The 23,561-nt window shown below is 37.7% G+C and overlaps 1 protein-coding gene across 1 annotated transcript in view; it reads left to right on the top strand.

The window, feature by feature from the left end:
- CLPR1 (CLP protease proteolytic subunit 1) overlaps nucleotides 1-23,561 on the top strand; it is a 145,454-nt gene that overhangs the window by 61,050 nt on the left and 60,843 nt on the right. The window contains exons 2-5 of the mRNA XM_089429871.1: nucleotides 2,215-2,330; nucleotides 2,643-2,849; nucleotides 3,001-3,105; nucleotides 3,251-3,313. Of these exons, the coding sequence (XP_089285997.1) occupies nucleotides 2,215-2,330; nucleotides 2,643-2,849; nucleotides 3,001-3,105; nucleotides 3,251-3,313 (491 nt within the window). The remainder of the gene's footprint in view (nucleotides 1-2,214; nucleotides 2,331-2,642; nucleotides 2,850-3,000; nucleotides 3,106-3,250; nucleotides 3,314-23,561) is intronic.

The following is a 23,561-nucleotide window of genomic DNA, read 5'->3' as shown; positions in this document are numbered from 1 at the left end:
ATGACATGTTCTTACACCTTCAAAATTTTTTTCTTTGCCTCATCTCGAGGTTATGACTTCACTCATTTTCCATGGCTAGGGCTCTGAGACTTCCTGCTTAAGCCAATTCCTGGATCTTGTAACTTCCCACAAAACCACAAAGAAAACTTCTATGATATCCTTATGATTTGTAAACTGTCATGGATATTCCATTGGAACGATTTGTCACAACATATCTTATAAGATTATGGAATCTTTATTATGCAATTTATTTCCTTGGATCTTGGATTTAATATTACTAGTGTGGCAGTAAAAATTATGGAAATAACTGCAACTGAAATGAAAGAAATAAGCAAATGAACACACCATCCATATAGATGAACACAAGGTGTGACTTGGGAAACCTAATATGGGAGAAAACTCAACTAGAAGGAGAGGCCTATTCTCTGTTCTTTTTTCTCAGTTATGAATCACAAGTACAAAGACTTGCCATGTACGGTGTGGCCTGGTTGATTGCTATAGAATCGTCTACCTTCTCTATTATGCTTCAACATCCCACTCCTAAATTCCCTACTCAACTATGGAACAATAACAATACCAAGAGAATGAAACCCCTTCCTTTCCTAGCAACCCAATATTTAACATATCGTAATAGTTGTCTAGGGTTCGGGTTACGGTTTTTGCATGCCTCAACCCTCAATTAGTGTTATGGTTTTGGACCTTGTAGAATCTTCTTGAAAGTCTACATGTGACTAGTCCCACATGTGTTTAATGGGGTGCTGACGTGGCATTCACTCAGTACCATGGTGGTCAACAAGGTAGGTCAACTTGTGGGAGGCATAACTTTTGCATACGAATTCCAATTGAGGTGATCTTCTCACTATATGAAAGCATTCAATGTGTAAAATGATGTCAGGGGATTGATATAAACGATACAGATATATAGAAATGCGTGTATTAACAACATATGAAAAGTGATAGTATCTTTGGAATGAAACAATGTATGTATGAATTGAGATCCATTGGTGAATTAAGTAATTTATAACTTAAGAATATCTTCTTTTGGAAAGGCTGACAGAGATTTACGAGGAGATGTAGAAATGCGAATAGAGAAAATGAATTGTTTTTTGGAGAGGTGTTATGGGATGGATTCTTAAATTACAATAGGGAAATGCCATTCAAAGATAAGGAACCTATTCACAAATAACGATGATTGTATGCAACTACTGAATTATTGCAATGAGTGTTTATTTGGTTTGACATATGGCTTTTGGAATTAAGAGTTACAGTAATCTAGCAAGGTGTCAATGTCCCTTGCTTTGTTTATCCCTTTTTTCTTGACAATGTGCTTTCAGTTATCACTGCTGCAATCACGTCCTTCCCATTCTGTGGGTAAAAGAATCCCTTCAGCTTAGATGCCCTGGCGGTGGAGTATCTATTACAGCAATGTCTTGCAGGGCTTGCACCTGGCCCCAACTGAACAAAATGGCCCACTTGCATGGCTGAGATGGTCCATGAGGGAGAAATGTGTCTTTGAGGGATTTGAACCTTGTTTTCTTTTTCTTGGAGGGGGCGTGTCGAAATAAAACCATCCCACTTAACTATCAAACCTAGTCACTGTTGACGATTGTCTCAATTATCAATTGGACTTCCCATGGATTGGTTTTTTTTAATGTGATGCTAGAGATTCCCTCGGGTTTCACTTTGTTCTTAAAGCAGTGCCAAGATTTATGGGAATACTCTTGAAAAATTACATCTATTGTATGACTCTCGGATAGTTTCTATATTAATTCACGACGACCTCTACTGTAGGATTGGTCCATTTTAGACAACGTTGAAGCTTCAATACAGTTTTTTTCAGATTTTAAATGTTACTGTTTAAGTAAAATTAAAAAGTTCATGTTTTTTATTTTTGGAGTTATATATTTGGTCTGATTAGTTGCTGGATTAGATTTTTGCATGCTTGTGCATTTTCTTATCAGTAAAATGAATTTTTTTTTTTTTTCCTTCTATTCTTAATATTATTTTGCATATATTATGCCAGGTTAGCTTTCCAAGTTTCCCATGCCATGAACTTGTATCATGTTTCTAGTTGTTAGTGAGAGATGGACCTATGGCTGTTATGCCCCTTTTGGATGTTAAATTTGGGAAGCTAGATCTGTAATAGGTTTTTCCTTGACAGATTTGAAGAATTGTTCTAATAAAGATTTGACTGTTCTTGAAAACCACATGCAGTGATGGAGAATTTCAAAAATATTCCTGAATCTCTTTATGGTCTCAATCCTTCACAAATGGATATGTTCCTTACAGAAGACAGCCCAATTAAGCGGCAAGCTGACCGAGTTACTGAGGTTGTTTTTTACTATATATTGCTTCACAAAGTTTTAGTTTTATTCTTAATCAACCTTTTATGTTTTGCCAAAAAAGATGTTAAAAGACAATTTGCTTGTCATCGTGTACAGCAGTGGGGAGATATGCTCTGAATTTGTATGTGTACTTTTTCATATGAGATTGTCATGTGGTTTCAACTCTCCACTGCTTTTTGTTTAAAATGTTTCATTCACTTGGATGGTTTTCGCTGATGCATTTTTGTTGTTTCAAATCATTGTATAGATAAGCCATACATGTATCTTTACATGAAAATTGGATTTCCTCTTTCTCAGGAATCAATAACATCTGCAAAACACTATAGCGAGGGTACTGGCATGTGGAGTTTGACAGGCTTGAAGGATGGGCCATCTAGACTTAGTATGAGTGTGAATATGTACCGAGGCGGGGGAGGGGGAGGAGGATATGGAAGGCTCAGGTCTGCTCCACCTGATTTACCTTCTCTGCTTTTGGATGCTCGAATATTGTACCTAGGCATGCCTGTATGTATCAATTCTGAACAGAGTGCATATAATTTTGATTATCTATAAGGTTGGTCTTTTATGGTCTTAAAGTGATAAGAACAGTTGGTAAAGTATGACTGATGCAGCAAGTTATTTGTCTAATGTTATCTGTCTTCTTTTTTCATGTCAGATTGTCCCTGCAGTAACAGAACTCCTTATTGCTGAACTTATGTGGTTGGACTATGATAATCCTTCAAAGCCAGTTTATTTTTATATAAACTCACCGGGAACACAGGTCTGCGATTGATTGGTGTATTAAAACTAAATGGCTTGCCTTGCATTACACTGGATTGCCACTTTTAAGCTGTACACTAGAACCAATTCTAACAGAAATTGTATTTTCTGTCCCTCTTGACATCTCCTTGCAATCAATGCATCAGAATGAAAAGCATGAGCCCATCGCATTCGAGACAGAGGCATATGCTATTGCAGATACGATAGCGGTAAGTAACAAACTTCGTAAATTACAAAGTTATTTAGATTTGTCAATGAAAATGTTATCAGAACAGTTGAATGGACTACTTATGTAGGCTAAGTCACCTGGTTTGAGTTTGTTTTCTAATTTGACAACCATCAAATTTGAAAAAAATCGACATTAAAAAATTAAATGATAAAATTGGACTTGAAGTTTGAGAAGTTATATATATATAATTTTAAATTATATTGAAAATTAATTTTATAGCATAACATTCATATTGTAAGAAAATTGCTAAATAATTTTAATATTAATTATATATTATAATCCAACTTATTAAGCTTCATAACTTAGTGTTATATATATATATATATATATCTATATATATATTTATTTTAAACAGAAATGCTATCATTTATATTAAAAATACTGGTTTTCATGGCCAAAACCATTTACATGCCTCTGTTACTTCAGCTGCTTCAACATTCCTGTACAACCACATCAAATTTTTCTTGCCTCTACGGGCTTTTTTCACTATGATTTTGCACTGATATTGCTCATAAACTTTACAAAACTGACCCAAAAATAGTTCAAATTTACAATATATTTAATTAAGGAACCCCAAAGCGGCCTGCTTTTGATTTGTTTCCCCTTGCTACCTGTTTGCCATGAGCTTGTCCTTCACCAAGTGATGCTTCTTCAACGCCAGCCTTCTAGAGTTTCATTGCCAGGTTGGAGAAGCCCTGCAAGTCATCATCGTCGGTGCTCCATGCGACTTCACGTGATTGAGTCTTCAGCAAGAGAATCTCTGCCTCCAGACCGACGAGCCTCCTCTCCATTCGAGCTTTGTAACCACTCAAATTTGAGGTCCATAATCTTGCACCTCTCAACCCTTTCCCTCTCCACAAACTCTAACCTCTTGTTGACCAATTCAGACATACCCATCAGAATTCTAAACAACTTCTCTGCAAACTTCTTCCAGCGGGACATTTCCCCTTCAACATCTTGGCTCTCCATGGCTGCCATAATAATTGTCCATTTCCTTAACGGGCCAATTAAGCGTAGAGGGAAAGAAGCAACTGTAGCAAATGCTCTGCTGTTCATCCTATTTATTATTGCACACGCTCGCCAGGTATGAATCTCCCTAAGAAGAAGCATTAATTCAACCCGCAAGCGAGATCTCCAATCATCCTCCCCTGCCATGCAGATAACCCTCGCGCAGTGGGATCGCTCTGGTGCATTAATGTTCAAGGCATCTGGAAATTTCAGGTGGATCCTCAACATCAATTGAAGAGTCTGCTTTGCATTAAAACACCACCATCCTCCAGGCTTTTTAATCCAGTTGTTATCGCCCGCATGCAAGAGTTGCAACGTTTCGAGACTATGACAACCACATGGCTGTCTGCTTGAGAAGACAATGCCAAGGAAATGGAATTCCAACTGGTTCCTGACATTTATTCCTTTTTTCGATTATCATGAGCTTCGATCGAAGCAAGCTCCCTGTTTTTCTCATTAAATTCATTTGGAATCACGGGATTGGAGCCCTAGACCTTACTCCATCCTGAAATTTGATAATCCCTTGCTCTGGCTGTGAGCCTAGCTTGGCAAGCTTATCCGCCTTGCCATTTAAATTTATAAGGATATGCTGGAGGGTAATTTCTTAAAATTTAAGCACTGCAGGGCTATCCTATGAACGATTGGAGGGAGACTAGAGAGGCCACCTGATACTGCCTTGGAGATCTGCCTTATAATGACCATAGAGTCTCTGAGAACTTTTAATTTCTTTATTCCTTTGCTTATGACAATGTCCATTCCTTTCCAAAGTGCCCAGAAATGGAATTCCACCTGGTGCCTGACATTTATTCCTTTTTTTTCGATTATCATGAACTTCGATCGAAGCGAGCTCCCTGTTTTTCTCGTTAAATTCATTTGGAATCACTGGATTGGAGCTGTAGACCTTACTCCATCCTGAAATTTGATAATCCCTTGCTCTAGCTGCGAGCCTAGCTTGGCAAGCTTATCCGCCTCGTCATTTAAATTTATAAGGATATGCTGGAGTGTAATTTCTTCAAAATTTAAGCACTGCAGGGCTATCCTATGAGCGATTGGAGGGAGACTAGAGAGGCTACCTGATACTGCCTTGGAGATGTGCCTTATAGCGACCATACAGTCTTTGAGAACTTTTAATTTCTTTATTCCTTTGCTTATGACAATGTCCATTCCTTTCCAAAGTGCCCAGAATTCGGCTTGGTTGTTTGTTGCTATTCCTAAGCCCCACGCGAAGCTGTAAACTGCTTGTTCTTCGGGGCTGTAAATAAGCTCTCTCGCTCTTGCCTCCCCTTATATATTATTATATATTAATGAATAAATAAATTATATAAATTTCAATTATGATTATATAAAATTTCAAATTATTATGTGCTATATATATATATTTTGTTGGTTAATCTTAATGTATAAGTATATTGAAATTTATATATAATTATTAATAAATAGCTCTGTTACACCGGAACCGTTCCCGAGAGGTGGGAAACCTGTTTCGATGGTTCCCGCGCTTTCGGGAGCTTTGGAACTGTATGGGAATGTTACCTTTTCAGTGGGAGCTGCAATGGGAGCTGGGGAAAGTTCCGGGAGCTTTGAAGATTGATTCTTTTGGAGTTCCGACATTCCCTGGGGTTGGGGAATACAAAGCCTATAGAGAAATATGCTGAACTGCCCACAAAACATGAGCCTATGTTGAAACCTTAGTAGGATGAAAGGCCAAAGACATCCTTAACACTGATATCCTTAATTGAGAAACTGGAGCAATCCCTTGATGGGTTAAGGAAGCGTGTGGCACCTCAACATAAGGGCGATATCTGGGATGTCATACTGATGAGTATTTTTTTTGCTGTTTATGTATATGTATCACAGAAGATTGTGTGTGCATATTGTATGTGGCAGTCAATGCGTAAACATTAGAGTTGTTTTTTCTCTTGAGAATAACTAGAGAAACATGTCAGAGAACTGATAATGAACTTGACATTTTATATATATAAAAGGGAGAGACTTGAGGAGAGAGACACCTAGAGAATATATTTATATATAAGACGAAGAGAGATTATGTATTTATTATTTATATATTTAAATTGATTTTAATATTTGAATTTTTTGATTCAATATTAATTTTGATTATTATATAAATTATATAATTAAAAAAATATTTTATATTTTTATATTTATATTTTTTATTGTTATATAATATTACGCTCCCGATTAGCCGCTTGTTGTAAATTTCGGGGAAACGTCTAGCCGTTCCAGACACCTGTACCCAAGTTCCCAACGTTCCCACGTTCCAAAAACTCATGCAACATAGATATATAGCTATTGTGATAAATAAATAAGGTATATTAATTTAAATTATGATTATTTAAAACTTTTTAAGTTATGTAATTTTTTTTTTACATATCTCTACACTTCGATTTGAACTATACAGAATGAAGGCTTCAAGAATTGATGTCCCTATTTAAAAAAAATGATTAAACCCTTGCTGAGCTCATTAGATATTAATTTCAGGTTTGCATTTGTGTTCAATTTGAATTTTTCTGGTGAATTTAAATGAACAAATTTTAAATATGATTAAACCCTCGCTGAATCCATTTGAATATTATATTCAGGTTCACGTTTGTGTTTAATTTTAAAATTTCCAACGAAATTAAACGAACAAATTCGATTTGGCTTTCGGTTCGGTGAATTTTGAATTTCAACATTCAAATTCGCCGAACCCGGTGACTTAGCATGTAGGTAGTTGAGTCATAACTTAGCCATCATTTTCTTGTTTTCACACCTTGAAAGTAGATGTTTAGTAGTGGTTTTTCAAACATATTGCTTTTGTAGTGTAACTTTTCAGCAATTGAATTCCATCGTGCAGATATGCTGCAAAAAATGACTTTTTAGAAAATCGTTTGCACTCTCTTATAGCATCCTATATGGTATTGCAGCAGCTTGAAACTTAGCCAGGTTTGTGAATGAAAACTGCCTCCTGTGTGCGTCACAAGGAACTTAATAATTTTGACTTTGTTGCGTGGTCACAACATTTCACAGTGGATTTTCTTTGAAGATTGGATTCGTTAGAAGATTTGCTTTCCCTTTTATTTATGCAACCATCTAGATTATGAAAATAAACAAAAATGATCAGTCAATTTTCCCCATTGTTCCACCAAGACTCTGAGACGGGGGACGTGGGTGCGGTGAGACACACAGGTGTGTGTGGGACTACCCTCAAATTTTAGGGAAAATTAGGGGGGACAGGGAGACATCGGGGTATATATATATATATATATATATATATATATATATGTATATATATTTCAAATTCATATTCAATAATGAAAGCATAAATGTACCTATCCACACATAATTAAATTAAATAATGAAACACACTTATCCATATTCATTGTTCATACTGGTAGATGCATCATTCATCCATACACCACAAGATTCAATAATGAAATATATTGATCCATATTCATCATTCATCATTCTAGAATTTACATTGATTTAGAAATTAAATTTATCATTCATCATTCATCATTCTAGAATTTACATTTATTTAAAAATTAAATTTATCATTCATCATTCTAGAATCTAATTAGTACTAAGCAAAATAGACTTTAGTAGATACCAATGTTATCAGAACCGAATCGGTGATCGAACCAGAAATTCCTTTGAACTGATAATGGGTTGGAACTAGACCGGAACCAGTAAAATCCCAAACCAAAAACCAGTCAACCAAAAACATCTAAAATATTCAAATTTTAAAGTAAAACTTATATATTCATGTGCATCCAGATAAATCCAAACCATTTATACACAAATAAGCAAAAGTTCTCATTTATATAGCATGTAAGGGTGCACATAACCAAAATAGTACCGAGTACAATCCATCTATGAACTGAAAATACATCAACAACTAGGCTCTAGAAGGCTTCTAGCACAAAAAAAAGTCATGCTACAACAAATACCTACTTATCATCAAAATCATTACCTATATTGGGATCTTTTTAATTAGTATCACTCTCTAAGCATTAAAATAAGATAGGAAAAATGTAGCATGTCAAGTCAAAATTTTGTTTGAGTGATGGGTACATTTTTAGTAGGGTCATGATAGAGGAGTTTGACAACCAATGCCACTAACATCAAGGTACATAAAGGGCTTGGTGCTCTTGATTAAATACTATTCCCATACCCTTGTACATGACAAAATTTAATGGAAATGTTGCAATCCCCTCGATCTTGAACTCTTGAAAAACTATTAAGTCTACTGGATTTTGTGTGAGATCTAAAATTTTACTTTCTCCATATGAAATCCAATGAGGTCAAAACCACTCTCAAACATCCTGAGTCATTTCATGGTAATGTGAAAAATTTAAGTAAAAGGATGAAAATGAAAGATAAAGGAGAATGTCACTTTTACTTTAAGAATTTAACATTATCATGAATTGCATAGAAATAATAGGGCCATAGGCTTGAATATTAGGCTTCCCCACACAAAAGTTCTTGAAACTCAAAATGGGCACTTCTAGGAGTCCCCCCCTCGAAAGGGGTGCTTTTGGGTCTCCCCCTTTTGAGGGGGTGCACCCAGAAGCACCCCTTTTGAGGAGACGCGTACCCCACACAGGGAAACGTTTCTCCCTGTGTCTCCCCATGTCTCCCCATGTCTCCCCAAAAAGGGGATGTGGGGAAACGTTTCCCTAGGAGTACCCTCGTCTCGGGTGTGTGCAACCCACCCTCGGGGGACGTGTCCCTGTGAAACACTGATTTTCCCTGATCATTGCTGATATTTAAATATTAGGTTTGTTGAGGGGTGGTTTATTTTTGTGTCAATTAATTTTTCTTTGAGAAAATCAAGTTATTTTTTTCCCAAGGAAAACCTCATAGGGAAACCCAAGGGATGATTCACCCTTGCTCAGTAAACCTACGCTTCTCCCTTGGGGCTTCGAACTAGGCACCTGCTGGCACGAAACTAGTCAAATCCCCTAACAACACTGGTGACAATAAGTTGAGCTACCCCCTAGGCTAAGAAAATGCTACTTATATTCATACAAAAGAACCTATTACAAAGATACAGTGCAATGGGAAAATGACTCACTTCTACCTAAAGGATAGTAAGATTTCCCTTAATTTTTATTGAGCCTTGGGATCATAATATCTCATATCTTTTTTAATGAGATTGCCTTTAACGTGGAATTGAACAACCAACTTAACAAAAAGTTGTTCTTGAAACACAAAAGTCAAGAACAAGAACTTAAACTTACTAAAAACAACATCACACCTAATCTTCAAGATTACATACAAGTTAATGATTATGATACAATGTCATACTCTGGAAATGGTGAGGAAGAACAAGGTCAATGTTCGTTGAAAAGTGTAACTAGGTTCTATCTTCATAATGACGCGTGAATTGTGATTTTATGTATTTGATGTAAAGAACAAAAATAAAATTATTATTGTAATGCTTGTCTCATGGGTTTCATGAATAAGGAATTTTATTTTTAGTAATGGCTCCCACTGTGAGCCATTAGGATTGGCCATAAAGTCAAATTGAGTCAATGTCATGTATGAAGGACCCTTCTTGGGTATGTTACATATTTGTTTGAGTTAATGTGAGTCTAAAATTGTAAAGGAAACCCCTCCAAGGTCAAGGATACAAACCACAAGTCAAGTCGGCTTGCCAAGAGATGTCAACCTATTTTGGAAGCCCAACAAAGCCTATATAAAGAGAACTCGACCTCTCTCAAAAGACATGAAGAAGACAACACAAAAGTTTGATCTAGCAAGGAGAAGGAGTCTCATTCTATAGCGAAGGAACATCAAGGATAGGAAGGACGAAAAATAAAATTGTTTGGGTTTGTTTTCCATACATGTGATCTGCAACTAGGGCACACTTCTTCGCTGTCAAGAGGCAAAGATCACAGTGACCATAGAAGGTTGAATTTCAGTGGAGGAGAGTAGTAATCTTGTAGGCCGAGTGGTTGAAGTAAAGGTATCTCATCACATGAAGAAAAAAGGAAGGCATTCTCTCCATTATTTTGACTACACAGATTATCTAGGGTTTTTGCAGTGCATACAAGAGGTTGCAGGTCTGAAAAGAAGGTCGAAGGAGAAGCCATCATCATTGGAAGGCTTGTAAGTTGTCTTTGTGCAAAGAGGTTGATTTGATCTTGGAGGGGTTGTGGTCAAGGGTCTTGATCTTGGTCTTGGTATTCGTCAATTGAAGTCTCAATAAGAAGAAGAATTTGTTCGGGTTTTCCTCTAAAGTTGGAGAGGTTTTGGCCCTAGCCGATAGCCTACATTTTGTGTCTCTTGTCTCTTTATGGTTTATGCATTAGTAACTGTTTGATGAAGAAGAACACTATAATAACATAAGTAAAAGAAGATCCTAATCCAAGAAGTAAAAAGCATTCACAAACAATTATCTATTATAGAGAAATCACCTAATTGCTATGCCCTAGAGCTCTCAACGTGGTATCAGAGGTAAGGTAACAAATCAAGGAAGGGTAGCTCATCAAGAGACACTTAAACATTCAAGGATCGAAACTCTAGAAGGGCATCAAGGCAGATCTAAAAGATCATCTCATCCAAAAAGCATCTTGAATTCAAGATCTACAAGTGTCGAAACCCTAGATCAAAGAAGAAGTCTTGGGGTCCTCACTCAAGCCATCATCAAAGAAAAGGACCACAAAGACCCTACATCTACTCAAGTTGAAGAAGTCTACAAATCCAAGCAACTTGAAATCTATTCATCCAAAATAAGCACTTCAAGGACAAAGATCATGTTAAAATTGGCAACTAGGGCCAAACTCCATGTCGGTCATCTTATTAATTGCAGCTGATATTTTTCTTGGATCCCTCTCATCGAGAGGTGTAGGATTGATCTAAAGATCATTCGATTTCGATAAGTATTTATGGAGATATGAATTTATTAGTGTTATGGGACAATTCGTTAAGGTTGGCCAACAACCAAATAAACCCACTTGTGCTCAACATTTTAGTATAAATAGAGGTGGCCTTCAAGTCATTTCACACACTCACTCTTGAGATCTCTCTTCATTTTGTTTTGGGTTTGATGAAGATGATATCTAGAGGGAGTGCCCTATGTGATACGTTGCCCTAATAGAAGATGCCCTAGAAGCTGTCGTGGACAAGGCTCTACGCTGCCCTGATGGAGAAATCTAATATGCAGCAAGAAGAAGGCTCACGCAGTCAGGGAGGAAGGTTTCATATGAAGCCTTAACGCTGGTATGGTAGAAGCCTAATGCTGTCATCTAAGTAAGGTTCTACGCTGCCCTAAACGTGACCTTCCTACACAACAAGAATAAGCCTAAATGATGCCCTAACGCTGCCCTAACAAACTGTTCTAGGACGCAGTTTAAAGAGGGTTCTTATGTGCCCTGACTGCTGTAAATGCAAGCCCTAGCCGCAGTCCTATTGGGAGGACTAGAGCCTTAACCTAGCCGCTAATAATGGAAAGACTTGGCCACAGTTCGAGGAGATCTCTAGCAGTCAAAGAGAGTCACCATACGCTGCCTAAAAGTTTCCTCATCCACTATCTAAACACTCAGCCTAATCTGCAGTTTCAAAGAGGCATCTATTTGCCCTAGCCCCGCAGTAAAAGGTGAAGGTTATAGCCATCGAAATAAAGGTTTCGAGCAACTGTCATTTATGCTTCAAACCGCAGTCCAAGTAGGGCCAAATACTACCCTAGTCTCAGCCCTCAAGGAGGTCATCTTGGCCGCAATTGGAGAGGACCCTATCAGCCAAATGATGAAGTTTAAGAGGTCCATAACTTTGTAAGGAATGAACCCTTAGACGCTTTAAGGAAAGTCAGATCTATGTCACATTGCTGTAGATGATAGCGTGACACATTTGAGATCAGTTCTGGGCATGACTGTGCAACTATAAGGTTGATTGGTAGACATTGTTCTTCAAGGGTAATAGCTGAGTACTGTATGACAATCTTGCTTGCTGCTGGGCTAGGCCACAGGCCATAGTCAGCAACATATTGTGTTAAGGGTTTCACAAGGATAAGGAATGAAGGTTGATGTGACTGCTTGTGTGGTCAGCATGTTAGACAATATGGTTAGATGCAGTAGTTGGATGCAGCATGGTATTAGAGACAACAATGAAGTGCAACATAGTAATAGTTGGGTGCTGCTCGGTGATGGGAGGAGCATAGTGATAAGAGCAGTTCAGTGATTGGGTGCAACACAGTGACGGATGCAGCATGATGATGAGGTGCAACACAGTGATGGGTGCAGCATGGTGATGGAATCACCTTGGAGAATTAGTTGAAGCAGCATGTCTTCAACTGATCTCATGTAGAGATGATCTATTCTCTTATCTAGAAAGTCGAAGTGTTGACTTCTGTTGTAAATGTACTATCTCTCTCTTTCTCTGCTGAACTATTGAAGAACATATAAGAAGAATTGATCAAGGGTTTCCCCACATTGGTGTTTGTCCCTGGCTAGCGCCACATCTTGTGTCCTCTTGTCTTGGCTTGTCTTCTGCGATTTATGTTTATGTTCTATTTGCAGTTTACTTTAATGCTGTTGTGATTGCTAATCTGGAAAATATATTGAGCTAACTATGAAAATTGAATTAAATTGCTCTAAGCATAGAACATACCTAAACTTAACAGATCACATTATTATCTTGAAGCAAAACCCTAATTCAATCAAAGAAGCATTCTTGGGATCCACACTTAATCTTTGAGTGGAAAGTATCTTAAAAGACTACTCATCCAAAAGAAGCTAGAACAAAAGGCGTTGTCATCATCAAAAAGGCAATCTCCTTTTTATTGAAGCAAGGACTAGAAGAAGATCATCCAAGAAGCATGAAGACATCTTCATCAATCATCATCAACAAAGGGATTAAGTTGGAGATTCTATCTTCACTTGACAAGTAAGTACCTTTTCTTCTTTAATCTAATCTAGTAAAATGACTTCATTTTGCAAGGAGATCTATACGCTGGTTGGGCCATCGAACTTCCTTGCATGGAAAAGGAGTATAGACATAGTCCTCGAAGAAAATGAAGCTATTGATCATGTCAATGGAAAAGTCTCTAAACCATCCGAAGGGCAAGCACTATTTGGATACATGGAAAGGGATATGAGGGCTCAAGAGATTCTTATGGAGTATCCCCCCATTCCCTATATAGTAGAGTTGGGGACATCAAAAGAGATATATGATAAGCTGGTAGAACTATTCTCTGAAAGTGCGATAAGAAAGATCATATCACTTAGATCTGATCTATGCAAATTGAAGTTATTGATCATGTCAATGGAAAAGTCTCTAAATCATCTGAAGGACAAGCACTATCTGAATACAAGGAAAGGGATCTAAGGGCCCAAGAGATTCTTATGGAGTATCCCCTCATTCCCTATATAACAGAGCAGGAGACATCAAAAGAGATATATGATAAGCTGGTAGAACTATTCTCTGAAAGTGTGATAAGAAAGATCATATCACTTAGATCCGATCTATACAAACTGAAGGTATCTTCACTTGACAAGTAAGTACTTTTTTTTATAAACTAATCTAGTAAAATGACTTCATTTTGCAAGGAGATCTATAAGCTGGTTGGGTCATCAAACTTCCTTGCATGGAAAAGGAGGATAGACATAGTCCTCGAAGAAAATGAAGTTATTGATCATGTCAATGGAAAAGTCTCCAAACCATCCGAAGGAGAAGCACTATCTGAATACATGGAAAGGGATATATGGGCTCAAGAGATTCTTATGGTGTATCCCCTCATTCCCTATATAGCAGAGCTGGAGACATCAAAAGAGATATATGATAAGCTGGTAGAACTATTCTTTAAAAGTGCGATAAGAAAGATCATATCACTTAGATCTGATCTATACAAATTGAAGGTATCAAAGGATGAAGGGATATCTACATGTCTCTCAAAAGCATCTCAAATAAGAACTCAACTACAAGATCTAGGAGAGATGATATCTGATAAAGAAATGGTCTCCATTGTTCTAAATGCATTAACTAATGAACAAGGTAACCTCGTATCAAATGCCCATAAGGAGAAGGAAGCTATCCCATTCAACAACTTGTGGTTTCTATGCAAGATAGAAGAAGACATGTTGAAGGCAAAAAGTGATGAAGGACCAAGTGAAAGGGGCCAAACATTTACCAAGAGGAAAGGGAAGTTCAAGAAGAATAGTTCTCAAGAAAACATGGTTAAGATTCAATGCTATGCATGTCAAGAATATGGGCATTACAAGAGAGATTGTCCTAAGATCAAGAAGGACAATATCAAAAGAGGAAGAGAAGAAGCCCATATCATCAAAGAAGTGGAGGATGCTGAAAGGAAGAAATCCAAGAAAGAGGCAGTAAGAGATCTCTACTGTGACTGAGATAGCCTTCCTCACCTAAGTTCTTTTCAAGTGCTTGTTCTCAAGTCTTCTGTTGTAAGATATGGCTATCATGATTCACTAAGAAAAATGATGGGATGCATCGTGGCATCATAGAAGCATTGAAAGCAAGAGCTCGTGACATCATCATAGAGAAGCATGAAAGATGGTTGACATTGAAGTCCATGGCAATCACCCATGGAAGGATATAGCTCTTGGAAACCTTATTTGTAACATAGGTGTTACTTATGGAAAAGAAAGAAAAGGTCATCTAGTACAAGGCTCATCATACATCTATAAAAAAGAAACATATGCTGGATGAGGATACTCAAAATCCTCTATTGGAATCTTTGTCGGAAGGTTCACCAATCAAAAGGAAGCAAGGGTTTCATGATTCATTAAGAATTCCAAACTTGTGGAATTCATGGGATGATGGTATGATGACGAAAGAGGTGAAGCAGATCAAGGGATTGAAGTTCTTTCAATCAAGGAAGCTGCTAAAGGAAGTTTGAATGACATAAAAGAAAATGAGGTATGTTTGCTTACATTTGATATTGTAGAGTCATGTCATATGGTTGCAGGTAAACATGGATAAATGCTCTATCTCGAGAACATGATCAAAAGAAAGGATCTCCTCCTTTGAAAGGATGCAGGAAAGCATGAGTCACACATTGTCTAGATGAAATCAACATAATATATCCTCATATGAAATATGAGGTGGTTTACCGTGATTGGAGGAACTCTGATTAAAAGTTCCTGGGAAGAAAATGTGTGAAGAAAGAAAGAAAGAGATCGTGGAATGTGCAAACCATGAAGAAGGCAATCAACATCGAGGACTAAGAGATTTGACTAGGATATCTCCATGAAAGATATGAGGACTCTTGTGAAGTCTAAAAAAGAAAGAGACCCTTGACAACATATATCTTTGGGAGATGTGTCAATGCAGGATGCTGTTGCAAAACTAGAAGATGTCATGATGAAAGATCATCACAAAGGTAATTTTGATTTAATGTTCATTCCTTTATTTTTGAATGATATCTGGATGGGCTTGTGCAGGACTGCCAAGGGAAGATCTATGGATATCTTCCACCCATGATGTCCATATAGTAGGATGAAAGATCCTTAAGGAAGCATGACATGAAGAAGGCAACATGGCATGAAGGAAGGCCAGATAAGAATTGATAGATCACTTTCTAATGAAAGGAATAATGACATGACTAACTCATGGATGAAAGTGATGGATGGTTTGTGCCCTACAAAGAAGTCCCAAAACATGAAGACTCCTGATTAACGAAAGGAAGTTCATGACATCATGAGGAGGAGTTCTTCAAGCTGTTCGTTGTCCTGTCATCTCCACTTGAGGAGTTGCTGTAGGTCCCAAATTAAGAGGCAGCCTAGAAACACATTTCTTACTTGGTAGAAACTTGGAAGCAAAATTCCTAAACCAGGAGGGAGCTTAGGTACATTCCTTCCGTAGGAATGAGTACATTCCTTCATTGGAATAGATATGTCCTCCCTACTTAAGAGGGAGAGATAAACACATCTTTCTTGTCTTCACTTGGGAAGACAAAATGGAGGATTAGGTAAACATCTGGCCTCTGATGCTCTTTGATGATGAGTTAGGGCATCCAAGATAAGAGTAGTCGTAGATGACCGATATTCTTTGAGGACTGGGAATCCAATATAAGAATAGTTCTGGTGGAACACACCTTGAGAACGCAGGTGGGGTATGTTTTGAGCGAGACAATGATGAGGGTGTCCATACATCGTTGGCCTCGCCAACATTGAGCTCAGATCTTGTGAAGAGATAGAGCTGTTAGTCAAGGCCTTGCTATGTGACAACGCTGATTGATATGGTGCTCAACAGAGGGGTTACCAATCCGACTCTTCCTATGAGAATTCTTTAGATTGAGAATGACCAAGTACCATTATGAATACCTCCCTAGTTAATGGGGAGTGTTGAAAAGTGTAACTAGGTTCGGTCTTCATAATGACGTGTAAATTGTGATTTTCTATATTTGATGTAAAGAAGAAAAATAAAATTATTATTGTAATGCTTATCTCATGGGTTTCATGAGCAAGGAATTTTATTTTTAGTAATGACTCTTGTTGTGAGCCCTTAGGATTGGCCATAAAGTCAAATTGAGTCAATATCATGTATGAAGGACCCTTCTTGGGTATGTTACATATTTGTTTGAGTCAATGTGAGTCTAAAATTGTAAAGGAAACCCTTCAAGATCAAGGATACAAACCACAAGTCAAGTCGGCCTAGAAACTTCATCAAGTCGGCCTGCCAAGAGATGTCGGCCTATTTTGGAAGCCCAACAAAGCCTATATAAAGAGAACTCGACCTCTCTCAAAGGACACGAAGAAGACAACACAAAAGTTCGATCTAGCAAGGAGAAGGAGTCTCATTCTATAGCGAAGGAACAACAAGGATAGGAAGGATGAAAAGCAAAACTGTTTGGGTTTGTTTTCCATACGTGTGATCTGCAACTAGGGCACACTTCTCGATTGTCAAGAGGAAAAGATCACAATCTTCATAGAAGGCTGAATTTCTATGGAGGAGGAGTAATCTTGGAGGCCGAGGGGTTGAAGTAAAGGTATCTCATCAAGCGAAGAAGAAAGGAAGGCATTCTCCCCATTATTTTGACTACACAGATTATCTAGGGTTTCTGCAGTGCATACAAGAGGTTGTAGGTCCGAAAAGAAGGTCGAAGGAGAAGCCATCATCATTGGAAGGCTTGTAAGTTGTCTTTGTACAAACTTCAAAGAGGTTGATTTGATCTTGGAGGGGTTGTGGTCAACGGTCTTGATCTTGGTATTTGTCAATTGAAGTCTCTATAAAAAGAAAAATTTGTTTGGGTTTTCCTCTCAAGTTGGAGAGGTTTTGGCCCTGGCTGATAGCCTACATTGTGTGTCTCTTGTCTCTTTATGGTTTATGGATTGGTAATTGTTTGATGAAGAAGAATACTATAATAACATAAAGAAAAGAAGATCCTAATCCAAGAAGTAAAATGCATTCACAAGTCCCCTAAAACGATGGCTTTCAAATAAAGTTTCAACACATGCAATTCCAAAAAATTGTACGCAGATGATCAATCCATTTAACTTCTTCATCTGAGGGGCCCCATATTCTGTTAAGGATTTCTTTAAATGCATGTTTTACTCAGAGCACTTTGTGCAATCTATTGTTGGGCTTAAGGCACCTAGTTCTTAGTACAAATGCAGAAAGTCCAAATACACAAACGACTAGACACTATGTTACCGGATCTGTGGATCGAATATGGATTCAGATTCAGATCTGCCAAGATACGCTAAGTGCACTTTAAGAGCCGCTTTCGAAGAGTGGATACTTCATAGTAAGCAAGGCCTACAAAATCAAATGTGTTCTATTGCAGTATGATTGAAGAGTTTGCAAAGGAAGGTGTGTCTGTCAGACCAGATGGGTAACAAGATGTGTAGACCTGCCAATAAATGTCTATCGGAACATTTAACCTTAAGACCCGCTTTTGAAGAATGGACCATTCCTAGTAAGAGAGACCTGTAAAAGTGCGGCTTGATCGAAGAGTTTGAAAAGGAAAAGGAAGTTGTGCTGGTTAGACAACAACATGCACAAACGTGTTAATAAATGTCTGTTAGGACGTTTGAAATATTATTGAAAAACTCGTTTTTTTTTTCCAAGGAAATATCGGGGTAGATCCACTCGAAGGGATCACATCCCGTCGGCTTATTAGCAGAGCCTAACCCTGAGGGCGTTGAGGAGAATTGACCCTGTGACCTCCCATTAACAAGGTGCTTTAACGGCGAGAACTCGACCAATTGAGCTAACCCTTGGGGCTTTAGAAAACCCATTGTTGAATCACACAATTATTTATTAACCGACCAGGTTTAACATAAAATTATAACGCTAGCAAAAACTCATTATGCGAATTTTAAATGACCGAATCCCAAACTTTTAGTCTCGAATGGTTTAACTTATTAAATTCTTGAATCTAATTCACTTTATAAACGAATCTAAATAGTTCGTGTCACTTTAATTTAATTTATGTTTATAATTTTTATAATAGTTGATATTATGTTTGACATTAATTATAAACCATTTAATTTGTATGAATACTTAATATAATTTTTTTGTAGATTAAAATGCTTCTTATTACTTCAAGAGGCAAAATTACATCATAGACAAACGAACGTACAGAGGGAGGGAACACATCTCGACCTTTGACATCGTATGTAGACAATATGTACTAACAAAGCTAAAAACATAAACCCCATTGTCGTTACAGGCTAGGGAACTATTGAGAAATCTAGGGCATTAGCATTAGATGATTTCTCTTTTATTAGTGACTGTTTGTGAATGCTTTTTACTTATTTAGATTAGGATCTTCTCCTTGTTAGATTATTAATGTTCTTCTTCATCAAACACTAACCAATGCTTGAACATAAATAGACAAGAGACACAATATGTAGGCTATGAGCCAGGGCCAAAACCTCTCACTCTTTGAGAGGAAAACCCACACAAATTCTTCTTATAGAGATTCCAATTGATGAATGCCAATACCAAGACCCTTGACCTAGTAGCCTCTCCAAGACCAAGACACACATCCTTTTTCCATCTTCTCTTCCACTTCAACCTTCTTCATAGCATAAACTGAGATCATCTCTTCTCATGACAATGAACTGTCATGTCATCAAAGATAGCTCTGAATCCTTGAGACCTCTTCCTAGCAGAGATCTGAACTTCATGTAATGACTTGATCTAGACTGGTCACTGTGATCCGAATTCAGGGATACCTCCTCTATTCTGTGATCCGAGTTCTAAGAGAGATCTGAGATTCTCTTCAGCCCTTACACTTTGCTACTCCCTTATCATTTTACTAGCTGTCCCTCATTCCTGTTCATGACTAGACATCCGAACTTGTCACATTATCACTGTCCTTGTGATCTGAATCTTAGAGGGATCTGAATTCCCTTTTTCCTCCCACATAATTGTAGCCTTCAACTGCAGCCTTTAAACTGAAGCCTTCACTGAGATATCTATCCGAATTGGAGGTAATCCGAACCTCCCTTTCTGTCATTTCTTCACTGAAATCTCAGACATATCCATCCAAACTTTCTTCTGTTATTACCCATCCGAAATCACAGAGATATGTGAAAATATGACTGTGGAAATGCGAAGTATGTTCACCCTATTTATAGTGGTTGGTCCATATATTAAGCCGACATGACATCTTGAATAGATGTGTCTCCATATAACTAAGCTGACATGAGTTATTATTTCATCTTGCAGGCCGACATAGGAAGATGATTGTGTGCTTGTCGTTGGAGGGCTATTTAGACACATTATAGATTGTTATATCCCCAAGAAGGGTTCTTCATACATGATATAGACTCTTTGACTTTTAATGACCAATCCTAAGGCTCTCAATGGGAGCCATCTAAAATAAAATCAGTTGCTCATGAAACCCATGAAGCAAGGCTTACAAAAATAATTTTATTTTTTTCATTACATCATTTACAAAAGTCACAATTACATGTCATTATGAAGATCGAACCTAGTTACACTTTTCAACACTCCCTCTTAACTAGGGAGGTATTCATAATGGTACTTGGTCATTCTTAATCTGAAGAATTTCTCATAAGAAGAATTGGATTGGTAACCCATCTGTCTAGCATCATATCAACCAACATTGTCACATAGCAAGGCCTTGACTAACAACTCTATCCAGATGATAAGAGCACAATGCTGGTAAGACCATTGATTCATAGACACCAAAATCATTGTTTCTCAAGGTACATACTCCACCCGGGTGTTCATAGAGTATGACCTTCTTTGGACTATTCTTATCTTGGATAGCCAGTCCTCAAAGAATATTGGTCCATGACTACTCTTATCTTGGATGCCCTATCTCCTCCTCAAAGAGTATCAGATACCAGATGATTACCCAATCCTCCATTCTGTCTTCCCAGGTGAAGACCAAAATGATGTGTCTATCTCTCCCTCTCAATTAGGGAGGACATATCAATTCCAATAACAAAATGTACTCATTCCTACGGAAGGAATGTACCTAAGCTCCCTCTTGGCTTAGGAATTTCCAAGTTTCTTCCAAGTAAGAAACTTGCTTTCAGGATCCCTCTTAATTAGGGACCTACAACAACTCCTCGACCAACTGCTTGAAGAGCTCCTTCCTTCGATGTCATGAATTTCTTTGTCCAGGAGTCTTCATCTTTTGTGGCTTCTACATAGGGCACAAACCATCCATCACTTTCATCCATGAGTCAGTCATGTCATCATTCCTTTCAGCAGAAAGTGATTCATCAATATTTATTTGGCTTGCTTCATGTCATGCTGCTTTCTTCATTTCATATTTTCCTGAAGGATCTTACATCCTTCTATATGGTCCTCTTGGAAGTCATCCACAATTCTTCCTTTTGGCAGTCCTGCATAAGCCCATCCAGATATTTGTTCAAAAATAAGAAATGAACACTTAAATCAAAATTACCTTTGTGATGGTCTTTCATCATGACATCTTCCAGTGTGCATCAACATCTTGCATGTTGACACGTCTCCCAAAGATATCCATTGTCAAGGGTCTCCATATTTTTCAGACCTCCATCGGAGCCTTCATATCTTTTCGAGAGATTTCCTAGTCAAATCTTTCTTGGTCTTTTGGATGTTGATTACGTTTATCATGGTTTCATATCTCAGGATCTCTTCCTTCCGTTCTTCACATTCCCTTCCCATGAGCTTCCAATCAGAGTTCCTTAATTGTAGTCAACTACCTCATATTTCATATGAGAACATATTATGTTGATTTCGTCTAGTGTGACTTATGCCTTCCAACATCCTTTCAAAGGAGGAGATCCTTTTCCCTTGATCATGCTTATCAAGATAGAAGTAGTGATCCATGTTACTTGCAAACATACAACGTGACATTTAAATACACGCGTACATACCTCATTTACCTTTAGATCATCTAGGCTCCTTTCAACAACTTCCTTGATTGAAAAGATCTTCAACCCCTTGATCTGCTTCATCTCTCATGTCATCATACCATCATCCCATGAACTCCACAAGTTGGAGTTCTGATGAAACACTTGCTTCCTCTCTAGATCGGTGAACCCTCTGATGAGGATTCCATCAGAGAATCTTAAGGATCTTGCATATCCCTATCCAACAGATGTTTCCTTTTTGACTTGATGTATAATGAGCCTTGTCTTGGATGACTTCTTCCTTTCCTTAAGTTTGCAATGAGGTTCCCAAGAGCTATATCCTTCATATTTGACTGCCATGGATTTTGTTCTAGACATCCTTCATGTTTCCTATGGTGATGTCACGAGCTCTTGTTTCTAATGCTTCCATGATGCCATGATGCATCTTATTATTTATTATAGCCATATCCTATAACATAAGATTTAGAAGCTATGTCGAGACCTTTTGTGAGGGAGACTATCTCAATCATAGTAGAGATCTCTTACTTCCTCTTTTCTTGGACTTCTTCTCTTCAACTTCCTCCACTTCTTCAGTGATATGGGCTTCTTCTCTTCTTTTGATATTTTCCCTTTAAGACAATCTTTCCTGTAATGTCCATAATTTTCCATCCATAGCATTGAATCTATGCTATGCTCTTCTCTTTTCTTTTCTGAGGACCAAAATTTCTTAACTTCCCTTTACTTCCTGCAAATGTTTGAGTCCTTTAACCTTCAACACTTTTGCCCTCAACTTGTCTTCTTCTATCTTGCATAGAAACCACAAGTTGTCGAATGAGGTAACTTTCTTATCCCCATGGACATTTGTTACCTTGTTCATCAGTTAGTGAATTTAGAACAATGATGATTATCTTCTTATCATCTCTCCCAGATCTCATAGTTGAGATCTTATGAAGATATCCCTTCATTCTTTGATACCTTCAATTTTGTGTAGATCAGATCTAAGTCATGTGACCTTCTTTCTCGCATCTTTAGAGAATAGCCTTACAAACTTATAATATACATCTCTTTGATGTCTCCAATATTGCTGTATGAGGGGACCTTTCATAAGAATCCCATTCCATGTATTCAGAGGAGACCTTTTCATTGATATGTTCAATGACTTCAGTTTCTTCGAGGACTATGTCTATCCTCCTTTTTCCATGCAAGGAATTTCGATGACCCAACCATCTTATAGATCTCCTTGCAAATACGAAGAAAATTAAAGAATGAAAGATACTTACTTGACAAGTGAAGATGAAATCTTCAACTTGATCACTTTGATGATGATTGAAGAAGATGTATTAGTGCTCCCTTTTAGATAATCTTCTTCCAAATGAAAATGCGTTTCTTCAAGAAAGGAGATTGCTCCTTTTATGATGTCAATGCCTTTAGATCTAGCTTTCTTTGTTGATGGTGATTTTGCTGCTTCCTTGGATGATCTTCTTCAAGGATAAGAAGAGGATCCTAGCATCAATGAGAGGGAACTTGCTTTGTAGCTTTTGAAGATGATGGCAATGCCTTCTAGCCATCTTTGTCTTCAAAATACTTCACCTTCTTTGGTAGTGAATGAGTGCAGATCAGAATTGCTTCTAGGGTTTCGACTTTCTTTAAGATGATGTGATCTTCGTCTTTAAAGTCCTTCTAGCTACCTTGCTTTGTAGATAACATGATGAGGGTCTTTGTGGTCTGGAGGGTCCGAAACTTTGCTGTTGTAGACTGCTTCTTCGATCTAGGGTTTTATTCTTCAAAGTAGATCTTGATCTTTTGCTTTGATATTCTTCGACTTGCTTAGATGCCTTTGTTGAAACTCGATCCTTGAGTGTCTCTTTGATTAGATGCCCTTCCTTTGACTTTAGCACCTTAGCTCTGATACCATGTTGAGAAATCTAGGGCATT

This window comes from Pinus tabuliformis, chromosome 6 (assembly GCF_031772625.1).
Source record: "Pinus tabuliformis cultivar Carrire ecotype Pingquan chromosome 6, CPIR1, whole genome shotgun sequence".
NCBI lineage: Eukaryota > Viridiplantae > Streptophyta > Pinopsida > Pinales > Pinaceae > Pinus > Pinus tabuliformis.
Note: the sequence above shows the minus strand (reverse complement) of the source record. Positions and strands in the feature narration are given on the sequence as shown.